The 10169-nt window shown below is 55.6% G+C and overlaps 3 protein-coding genes across 3 annotated transcripts in view; 1 reads left to right on the forward strand and 2 right to left on the reverse strand.

The window, feature by feature from the left end:
* The first annotated feature begins 3232 nt into the window (after nt 1–3232).
* On the forward strand, nt 3233–4216 carry C1QTNF4 (C1q and TNF related 4). Its single transcript, XM_007958503.2, has one exon. It carries the CDS (start codon nt 3233–3235, stop codon nt 4214–4216), a length of 984 nt encoding a protein of 327 aa, XP_007956694.1.
* Nucleotides 4217–5519: 1303 nt separating this feature from the next.
* Nucleotides 5520–6892, reverse strand: FAM180B (family with sequence similarity 180 member B). Its single transcript, XM_007958504.2, has 3 exons — nt 6760–6892; nt 6124–6194; nt 5520–5915 (listed from the first exon to the last, which is right to left on the reverse strand). The coding sequence occupies exons 1-3, from the start codon at nt 6842–6844 to the stop codon at nt 5520–5522; spliced, it is 552 nt and encodes a 183-aa protein (XP_007956695.1). The 5' UTR covers nt 6845–6892.
* A 1129-nt stretch (nt 6893–8021) lies between these two features.
* The window catches only part of NDUFS3 (NADH:ubiquinone oxidoreductase core subunit S3), a 6623-nt gene continuing 4475 nt past the window's right edge, over nt 8022–10169 (reverse strand). The window contains exons 5-7 of the mRNA XM_007958505.2: nt 9605–9730; nt 9395–9514; nt 8022–8189 (exon numbers count right to left, since the gene is read on the reverse strand). Coding sequence (XP_007956696.1) covers nt 8022–8189; nt 9395–9514; nt 9605–9730 — 414 coding nt within the window. The remainder of the gene's footprint in view (nt 8190–9394; nt 9515–9604; nt 9731–10169) is intronic.

Below are 10169 nucleotides of genomic sequence, written 5' to 3' on the forward strand. Positions count from 1 at the left end.
GCGGAAGAAACAGAGACCCGAGCCGCAGCCGGAGCCGGAGCCGGAGCCGGAGCCGGAGCGCGGGCTCGGTCCGACCCGTCCGTCCGCCCGCCGCCCCCGCCAGGTAAAGGCAGCTTGGGGAGGTTGGGAGGCTGGGAGGCTTCCTTGGAGGCGGGGAGAGGGCGCAGAGCTACGGTCCGTTTCCCTGCAAGCAGGACTTCGGTGTTTTTTCATGAAAGAGGCTCAAGGGCTTTTACTCCGAAGGGACCGATGATAGGAGGTCTGGGGACAGAGGGGGCCTGGAGACCCCTTTCGCGGGGTGTTTTTTATCCATGAGAATGAATTAATGGGCTGCTTCCGTGAAAGGGGGGCTTCTCTCCCGGGGAGCATGAGGGGCTTTCAGGAAGGTGGGAGGAGGCTCTGGCGGGACTTGAGGAGGGGCTAATTGCGGGGCGGGGGCTGGCGGACAAGGGCTCAGAACAGCGCTGCCTCTCCCCCGGCGGTTCCGGGGCTCTGGGTCGGCACCCTCTCGAGTGCTCGGCTCTGTGTCCCAGTTTTCTCTCTTTGAAGATGATTATTTTGAGCCCCACCTGGACAGAGCTCAGAACAGCCATTTCCTTCCCTGGAGCTATGACGCCCACCTGACTCTCTCCCACCTCAGACCTGCTCAGGGAAGGGGGTTCAGGGAAGGATGGTGATCCAGGGGTCCGGGAAATGGGCAGCGGCGGGTGACACAGGCTGGGTACTGGGCACAGAGGATGAACCTCTGGCACCCGGCGGGGTGCACCAGACTTGTCAGAGAGGCAGGCAGGGCTGGAGTGGGCAGGAGCTCCCCAGGCAGACCCTGCTAGGAAAGCAGCTGGGTCAAGAATTGAGTCGTTTTTTGCTTTCTTTTCCTTTCACCCTGGATTCTAAGATTCATTCTATTTGTCTCCTCTTCGGTTCTGCAAAAGGGAAAACTGAGGCAGGGGTACATTGGCTGGAGATTCCTGTGTCTAGGAGTCACGTGTAGTGGGAGAGGGGAAGGCACACTAGATTTGGAGTTAAAGGCTTGCTTCAGTGTTGAAGGGGGTTGGGGGGCGTTTCCCATTTGGGCCTCAGCTTTGTACAGGCACTCTGGTGGAGCTGTTGTTAAAGCATTGGGCTGCTAACAAAGGTGAGCGGTTCCAACCCACCAGCCGCTCTATGGGTAAAAGATAGGGCAGTTTGCTAACGTAAGGATTTACAGCCTTGGGAACCCTACAGGGCAGTTATACTCTGTCCTATGGGGTCACTAAATGAGCTCTGGTGGCATCTGCCTAAGGCATTTGACTGCTAAGCAGAAGGTTGGTGGTTCAAACCCACCAGCTGCTCCACAGAAGGAAGATGGGGCGATCTACTTCCATAAGGATTTACAGCCTCAGAAATCCAATGGGGGTCGCTATCGACTTGATGGCAGAGTTTGGTGGGGTTCTTTTTGGTGTATAGGGTCACTATGAATCTGAATTAACTTGATGGCAGTGGGTGCAGCTTGGGTTTTTTATCTACAAAACTGGAAAGGACCTGCCTACCTTGCAGGTTTCTTGGGAGATCAGATGTGTTCCAAAGAGTTTAGTAAAAGGGAATGCACTAGCCACTCTTGAGGTGCAACCTTCACCCCTGCTGATGGCCCCATCCCTGCCTTCACCAAATGGAAGGGCTAACCTATAGGGATCTATTCTGGATGGAGTGTTCAGCTTGGCTAGCACTTGCGGATCTCCAGGAGAATTTGAAAAAGGTACACTTTCTTCCAGGGGCTGCAGGTCCACACAGCTGAGCAAGTAGAATGTGGGCTAGATTCTAGCTCTCACCTTCCCTCAGGGCACAGCTACACCTGGCAACCTTCTCAGCAGGCCCCAATGTCCCTGATAAACACAGAGCCTCACCCCAGAGTCTTTCCTATGGAAGCCTATAGTCCAGGCTGTCTTCACTTCAGGGCCTTTCGGTATCCAAGCCCCAAAGCCTATGCCCTACTGGGAACCAGGAAGCTGTGAATGCCACCATTGGAGAGTGACTCCTTGGGTAGAAGCTACTAAGTCTGTAACCTCCTATGTCAGGAACTTTCTTCAGATCACTTGTGTCAGGGCCCAGAATGGAAGCAACCACACACCTGGGCAGCACTGTTGTTCACGAACCACGTCCACACCTCCTATCTCAGGGATTCCTCCCAGCAAGCTTGTAGGGCAGGACTCCCCCCCTCCCCCCCACTGACACAAAGGAAGCCATGGCCTAGAGAAGCTAAGGAACTTACCCAAGGTTTCACAGATGTAAGTGGTGGAGTCGGGAACAAAAGCCCAGGCCTATGTGTCTTCTCTACTCCACCACCCCTGAGGAACAAAATCACTGATCCACAATTTTGCCAAAACCCTGCTGGAGTTGTTGCTCTCCGCCTCCATCCTTAGCACTCCCGGTTCTCCCTGCCCTCTCCAGCCTCCAAGTAGAAAGGAAGGAGTTGCATTCTCTTTTCCTCTGATTTCACTAGAAGGGGGGTGCAACCTCAAAGACCAACTGTTCTGGCCTACTCACCGCAGGGGGAATCTCTAGGGAGCTGGGTGGGAGCTGACCCTTGGATGAGTCAGAGGCCCGGAGAGGGTCAGGGAGTAGCTATCCCCTTTCCTGCCCAGGTGGCAACTTAAATAGTGGCCATCATGGAGGATATTGAGACAGAAAGCTAGTGTCTGAGGGGCAGGCCAAATTACAGCCAAAGGAAAAGGCCACAAGATGGAGGTGGAGGGAAACTTAGAGATCCCCACCCCCAACACCCATGTGTTCTTAGGCCCCTGGATGCCAAAGAGGAGATAAAAGGGTGAGCCCAGCAGACAGGACTGTAGATCTCTTCAACCACAACATTTCTGCTTGTAACCGACTTGGGAGTCTAATGCTCATTGAAAAAAAAAAAAAATTGAAGAATCACTGGCTTAATCCTGTGGTTCTCAAAGTGTGGTCCCCAGACTAGCAGCAATAGCATCATTTGGCATCCAGGAATTTAGAAGTAATGCAAACTCTTAGTTCCCACCCCAGGCCTACTGAATGGAAAATCTGGTAGCAGGCAGCAACAAAGTGGGTTTTAACAACCCCTCAGGGTCACTCTGAGGCACACTGAAGTTTGAGAACCAAGTGTGTTGGAAAAAGTGGGAGTGAGTCACGGGCAGAGCTGGGAAGAGAACTCATTATTCCCAACCTTGACGGCCTCAACTCTTCTCTCCCGGCCCCTCTGCCTCCCCTCCCAGACGCCATGTTGCTGTTCTTGCTGAGCCTGCTGGGCCAAGCCGCCTGCTGGGCTCTGGGTCCAGCCCCAGGCTCACTGGAGCTGCGCTCAGCCTTCTCCGCGGCGCGCACCAGTCCCTTGGAGGGCACGTCGGAGATGGCTGTGACCTTTGACAAGGTGTACGTGAACATCGGCGGCGATTTCGACGCGGCCACGGGCCAGTTCCGTTGCCGTGTTCCGGGCGCCTACTTTTTCTCCTTCACCGCGGGCAAGGCCCCGCACAAGAGCCTGTCGGTGATGCTGGTGCGCAACCGGGACGAGGTGCAAGCACTGGCCTTCGACGAACAGCGGCGGCCGGGCGCGCGGCGCGCCGCCAGCCAAAGCGCCATGCTGCAGCTCGACTACGGCGACACCGTGTGGTTGCGGCTGCACGGTGCGCCGCAGTATGCGCTCGGCGCTCCGGGCGCCACCTTCAGCGGCTACCTGGTGTACGCCGACGCCGACGCGCCTGCGCGCGGCACTCCCGCATCCCCCGAGCCGCGCTCGGCCTTCTCGGCGGCGCGCACGCGCAGCCTCGTGGGCTCGGACGTTGGTCCCGGGCCGCGGCACAGGCCGCTAGCCTTCGACACCGAGCTAGTCAACATCGGCGGCGACTTCGACGCAGCGGCTGGCGTGTTCCGCTGTCGTCTGCCCGGCGCCTACTTCTTCTCCTTCACGCTGGGCAAGCTGCCGCGCAAGACGCTGTCGGTGAAGCTGATGAAGAACCGCGACGAGGTGCAGGCCATGATTTACGACGATGGCGCATCGCGGCGCCGCGAGATGCAGAGCCAGAGCGTGATGCTGGCGCTGCAGCGCGGCGACGTGGTCTGGCTGCTCAGCCACGACCACGACGGCTACGGCGCCTACAGCAACCACGGCAAGTACATCACCTTCTCCGGCTTCCTGGTTTACCCCGACCCCGACCCTGCAGCCGCTGCCCACCCGCCGGGTTTCGGGCTCCCGGAGCTCTGAGCCCCAGGCGGAGAGGAGCCTAGAGCGGCCAGCGGGCTTGCATGCTGAGCCCGGGCCCGAACTCCCCGCCGGCGCGTGCATGACGGCCTGCCTAGCGCCGCTGGACTCAGCCAATAAAGTGGGCCTGCGCCGGCGCCTGTTTCCTGAGAGTCCTGTTCTCTGTCGTGACTGCGCCGCTTCCGGGCCGGGGTGAGGCAGCACTGACTCCCGCCGGCCCGCGGTGGGGGCAGAGGGCAGGAGTCGGTCGAGACCTGGGAGTACGAAGAGGTGGGAATTTAAGCCCTGCAGGCCTAACCCATTTCCAGCCAGTTCTGTCTGACCCCCTGCTTGCTCACCCTCCTGTGGGTCTGACTCCTCCCCATTTGACCTACTGATCTCTTTCTTAGAGCCAGAAACCCCACTGCACTGAGGGTGTGGGATTCAAGGAAACAACGCATTCTTTCACCTTCCAGAGGGCCTGGGATGGGGAGAGGAAGTGATCCCCACATGTCCTGACTCCTGCTCTCCCAGGATGGGATGGTGATTTGCTCAGGGCAGGTGATAGCATCTGATAGGAAGGACAACGCTCCAGGAAGCCAGAACAGAGCATTTTATGGGAAGAGCTACACATGGGAAAGGCTGCACCTACCCCCAGCCCGCATCAGCCTGTCTCTTGGTCTCCCACCACCACTACCACCCTCAGTTCTCTAAGCCTTATTGAGTTGGACCAAACAACCAAAAGACATTTTTCACCCCCAAGAGACAGTGTACCTTCATCTGCCTCCCTCCACTCCTCCAATAGATAGGACTTGGAAAGTCCAGGCTATTCTAGCCCAAATGGGAAACTTGGAGGTTCAGGGACCCTAGAGTTTTGGTTGGGCACTAAAGGGACGTCCGAATGAGGACTGGGTGCTGAGCTCTTAGAAGATTCCTGCAGATTCTGCAAGACTGCTCACCACCTGCTAGGTAGAAGGTAGAGGGGCTTATCTGGATCTTTGTGTGGGGACAGCTACCCTTTCAGCATCTCTGGAACACACTTCCAACCCTGACTCCTGATCCCAACACACATACCTATATACTGCCTGCAAGTCCCACCCTCAGTTTTGAACCTATTGCCTAGGACCCAGAGCCCTGGTTGTCAGCCAAGCGGGGTCCAGAGAAGGTGCTGTGTGGGACTGGGAGTAGGTGGAGATCCAGCGTGCAAGCCAAGCCCAGAGACTGGAACTTAGAAGCAGCAGGTGTCAGATGGAATTGTCTGCCCTGGGTGAGTCTGGCTCAGAGGGAGTCCTGGGGGCAAGGGACAATGGCAAGTAGAAGGGGAGGATCAGGGGAAAGGGTCAAGGGTCCAGGCCCAGGGCCCCAGTGGGGGTGGCTGGTCCTGGGGGCAGAAACCCTTGCACAAGTCCCAGAGTGTTTCCTGTGCCAGGAGGGCAAAGACGTGGGCCCAGCGACCCCGCTCCTCAGCCTCAGCGGCTGCGTGGAGCCGGTAGATGCAGGACAGGCCTGTGAGGACCAGCTGTTCAAACTCCAAAGGACTAAGAGGAGGTCCCTTGCGCAAGTGTTGGAACTGCCGCAGCCGCTGCTCAGTACCCTCCACATCCCTGGGCACACGGTGCTGCAGGAGGAGTCGGAGTCGGCGGCCTGGACGGGTAGATGCCAGCTCCTCATCCTGAATTTGCAGTTGCCCCATGACATCCAGCTCCAGCCCGGCCCAGAGTAGCTGCAAGAGGAGCCACATCAGGCATGGGCTGGGGCCTGGGGAGCAGGACAGGGGGCAAGAGTGGAAGGGGCTTGATAAGCAAGCAGTAGGACCCATGCTGGGTTGGCCCCCTCCCCCAGCAGGCTCACCCTGAGACATGCCCTTCACAAGCCTGAGCTTAGGGACCTCTGGACACTCCCACCCCATGTCCCAGATGGGGAGGAAAGACCTCAAACATCACTTCCAAGGCCTCTGGCTCCTGCAGGCCACCTTCCATGCTGTTGTTGTCCAAAGGCTGCCCTGGAGCGGCAGAGAGAAGTCAGGTCTCTGCCATGGTCCATCCTGAACACCCCAGCCTCCCAGGGGTGCCCCTCAGCTGCCAGGTGGGGGTCATGTTTCTATAGAAGAACAATCTATAGAAGGACAGAAATACCATTCCTCTGTGCGCCCCCCCATGCACCATGCACGCGCACACGTGCGCACACACACCCATACATCAGCGTTCAACCCAGCACCACCACGGCAAGTGCCCGAGACTCCTCTTTTGGCTCCCACAAGGCCCTTGGTCAAGAGTTCCAGGCCACACCCAAATCACAATTAAAAAAAAGAGTTCCAGGCCAACAGGTCACGAGACTCTTCACCTCCCACCCTTTTCCTATAATCTATGTGACCACTACTGCTTTCCTTGGCTGCACCTGGACCTTCTGCATTCTGGGGATGGGCCCACAGCATTACCCTCGCACCCCTGGTAGTCAGCCTATTACCCACCATGCCTGCAGTTCCTACACCCTGCTGTGCTCAGGGTCAGCTGTAACTGCCAGCAGATTTCTTTGGCTCCCATGCACCCCACCTGAAGTCTCCATACCTGTCTGGGGCCAGGTTCCATCCACCCCAAGGAGAAGGCAAATAGCCAGGCCTGGCCATATCGGGAACTGCAGCCTGCCCGCCATGCCCCGCCACGTCCACCGAGTCTCACTCTCCGCAGCAGCTCTCTGCTCTCCTATCCGCCTGCCACTCAGGGCTCCAACTTTCCACTGTAGGCAGTTCAGCCGGTCCTAGCTGTGTGTGTCAGGCCTTCAATGCGGAACAGGGAGGGGCTGGCCGTGGCCTCAGTGGCCTCCCAGGGGCTTTTTCCATCCCTTAGAAATGGGGAATTTTGGGTTGTTGGCAGCAGGAGCCTGGCTTTTCTTGTCAAGCCCTCAGCCTGCTTCTGCCCAGACAGGCTCAGTGCTAATAGAAAAAAGGTGCTTGGTAGCAAACAGCTTAGCCTGGCCCTCCCAAGAGGTCGGTTAAGAGCCCAAGCAGTAACACTACCTTAGTATCTGTCCTCACTCCCAAAACATCCTGCAACTGAGGCCAGCCCCAAACACCCAACCCAGTCCAGCCCAGCCTCCAGGGAGCCCCTCAGACAGCCAAGAGCATCAGCTGCACAGTCCAGTCCTCCAATTCCATGGTGGGCTGGTCAGATCCTAGGCCAGTTAGGATGGGGGATAGTGTTCTCTGGCAGACAGTCTGCAGCTCTTAAGTGTTTTTGCCCCAGCCTGGATCACCTTTCTTGTGAACAACATTCTCAGCCCAGGCATGATGAATTATCAGGCTGCTGGGAGCAGGACACAAGGTCAGCAGTGAACATGAGCGGAGGCTCTTCCTGGCTGTGGATCACAGAGCCCTGTGGATGCCTGGATGGGATGAGGGTGGGTGGGATTTTGCTGGTTCCACTCAGGCCCCTGGATCATCACCTGCCACCAGTGTGCTGTGACAAGGGGCTTTATCCAGCAGTTGTGGAGGTCCTGCCAGTGCTCAGGAGAGGCTGTGCCACACCAGCCTGAGCCCTGTAGATTGTGAGAACTTTCTGTGATAGCTCCAGGCTTCCTCTATGAAATGCCTACAGGCCATCATGAATACAAGTGTACTGTGTAGTGCCATTAAGACAGACTCCCCACCTCTAAGGGGCAGGAAGAACCGCTGCCAGCATCTCTCCTCTGCTGACCCAAAGCATCACTTCTACTCATTATACACACATACACACACACACACAAGATGTGGTGAGTTTATGAAGGATTTTATTTACACGGACACTCAGTTACAGACAAGGCATTTCTGACGATCCACATGCCTTCCCTGGAGCTACTTGGCTTCAGGTTTTTTGTCTCCGGCCTCAAGCTTGAGACTCTCAGGGGGCTGGCGATAGGCAGGGAAAGCCTCCCAGGGGCTGTTCAGGTCAAACTTGCGGAACTCTTGGGCCAACTCCACTGGCTCGGCCACCACCCGCTTCACCTCATCGTCATAGCGAAGCTTCAGGAAGAGAAGGCAGGCTTGAGCACTGGTAAGGCCTGGTTACAGCCACTAAGGCGCCCAATCTCACAAGACCCCAAGTGACTGCCCTAGACCTCTGCCTTTCCTCCTTGTCCTTGACTCCTGTCCCAGGCTTGATAAGTCTCCAACCACAGCTTGCTGCCCAGCAAGTCACCTCCCAGCTAGCAAGTGCTGTGGGATTCCAAAAAGGCACACCCTGCCATGTGTCAGGATCCCTGCCCACTATCACTGTGTCATGAGATCTGAGCTGACTCCTGCTGATCCATCCACACGCTCTCATAAGATAATGGCAAGCATCTACCCAGGATTAGGGGTGCAGTCAGTAGCTGAAAAGAGTAACCTTTTCAGACAAGTAAACAAGTTCAGGACTTGTGGCCTTGGCATCACCACTGTGAAGCTCCAAGGACTGAGTAAATCTGGCATGGCTTTTCTTCACTGGAGGATCAGCTGGATGAGGTAGGGACAATCAGGTGCTGGGTGAGGAGGCAAACCAGACAAATGAAGCCAACAGGGGTGAATGAAAGGAGGAGGAGGGGAGGGGCTCAAGAGAATTGGGAAGCATGCAAAGTACTGAGAAAAGAGCATTTGGGTGCTGAAGGAGCAGGGCTGGACCGCCACACATCTGAGCATTTCTAAGAAGTTACTTTGCTAGAAAATTCATGTGTGTAAACAACAGACCATCTTCCTGCTCACAAAAAACCTGAAGCACACAGATGGCAAAGTAAACCTCTCCAATTCTTTATAAGCGCCCTGGGTCCTGCTCAGGGGCCATTCTCTAGGGCTAAGCATTTAGTGTCTTCCCTGTCAGCTCCCTTCCCAGGGATTCAGGGCATGGATCCTCCACTTTCAGGCCTTGGGGAGAGATTTAAGTGTGTCCTCAAGGCTGTATTGACCATCACAGTAGTGACTAGCATCAATTGAGCACATACAATACATAAGGCCTTACAAATACATTTAATACTCACCACAAATCTATTAGATAGATAGTAGTAGTAGTCTCATTTTATAGATGAGGAAAAATTAAATAACTTGCCCCAGATTATAATAGTGAAGCCAGGATTTGATCCAGAAGACATGCTCTTAAAACATCACAATTCATAGACCACATTTCCTGCCATGCCCAGGGTCCTCCCAGCTCCTTTAGTCCCTTCCTGAGGTTGCTGCCCCATTTCCAAGGCTCCTACCTCAACATAGCCAGACAGGGGGAAGTCTTTCCGGAAGGGATGTCCCTCAAAGCCATAGTCTGTCAGGATCCTTCTTAGGTCCGGGTGGTTAGCAAAGAAGACTCCAAACATGTCCCAGATCTAGAAAAGAAAGGCTTTCAGGCATCTAGTCATTTCAGCTAGTTCCCCAAGTCTGGTCCAGAGGCAGGTCCACCATGCTCAGTAACTCACCTCCCTCTCATACCAGTTGGCTGCCTTGTACACAGAGAAGGCAGACTCAATGGGCGTCAGCTCATCTGCATAGGTCTTCACACGGATCCGTGAGTTGAAGCGCAGAGACAGCAGGTTATAGACAATCTAGGAGAACAGAGGGAGCTGGAGGACCAAGACAACCACAGGCTGAGGGGTGTAGGTGGGGATTCCCGAGGGGGAGTATCAACAGTGAAGATAAAGAGTGGGTTATAGTTCTTCCCTGTCAACCTGCCTTCTGATCCAACTCTTACAACCTTAAGATGCTCCTTTATTGGGAGGACAGTGTACCAAATGTGAGTGACCAACATGGTGGGACTGAGGAAGAAGATGATATAGAGAGATGCATGGGAGGTACAGACAACAAAGATGAACCCTTCTGCAAATACAGTGCTATGTTGTCAGTGATGGCAAACATTGATATATGGGTGGGCAGACTGAACAATTAGGTATGTCTATGCAGGGGGGAGGGAGCTCTGGTAGCGTAGTGCCTAAGGCATTTGACTGCTAACCAGAAGACTGGTGGTTCAAACCCACCAGCCACTCC

Source organism: Orycteropus afer, unplaced genomic scaffold (assembly GCF_000298275.1).
Source record: "Orycteropus afer afer isolate SDZICR_OR568_19922 unplaced genomic scaffold, OryAfe1.0 scaffold00997, whole genome shotgun sequence".
NCBI lineage: Eukaryota > Metazoa > Chordata > Mammalia > Tubulidentata > Orycteropodidae > Orycteropus > Orycteropus afer.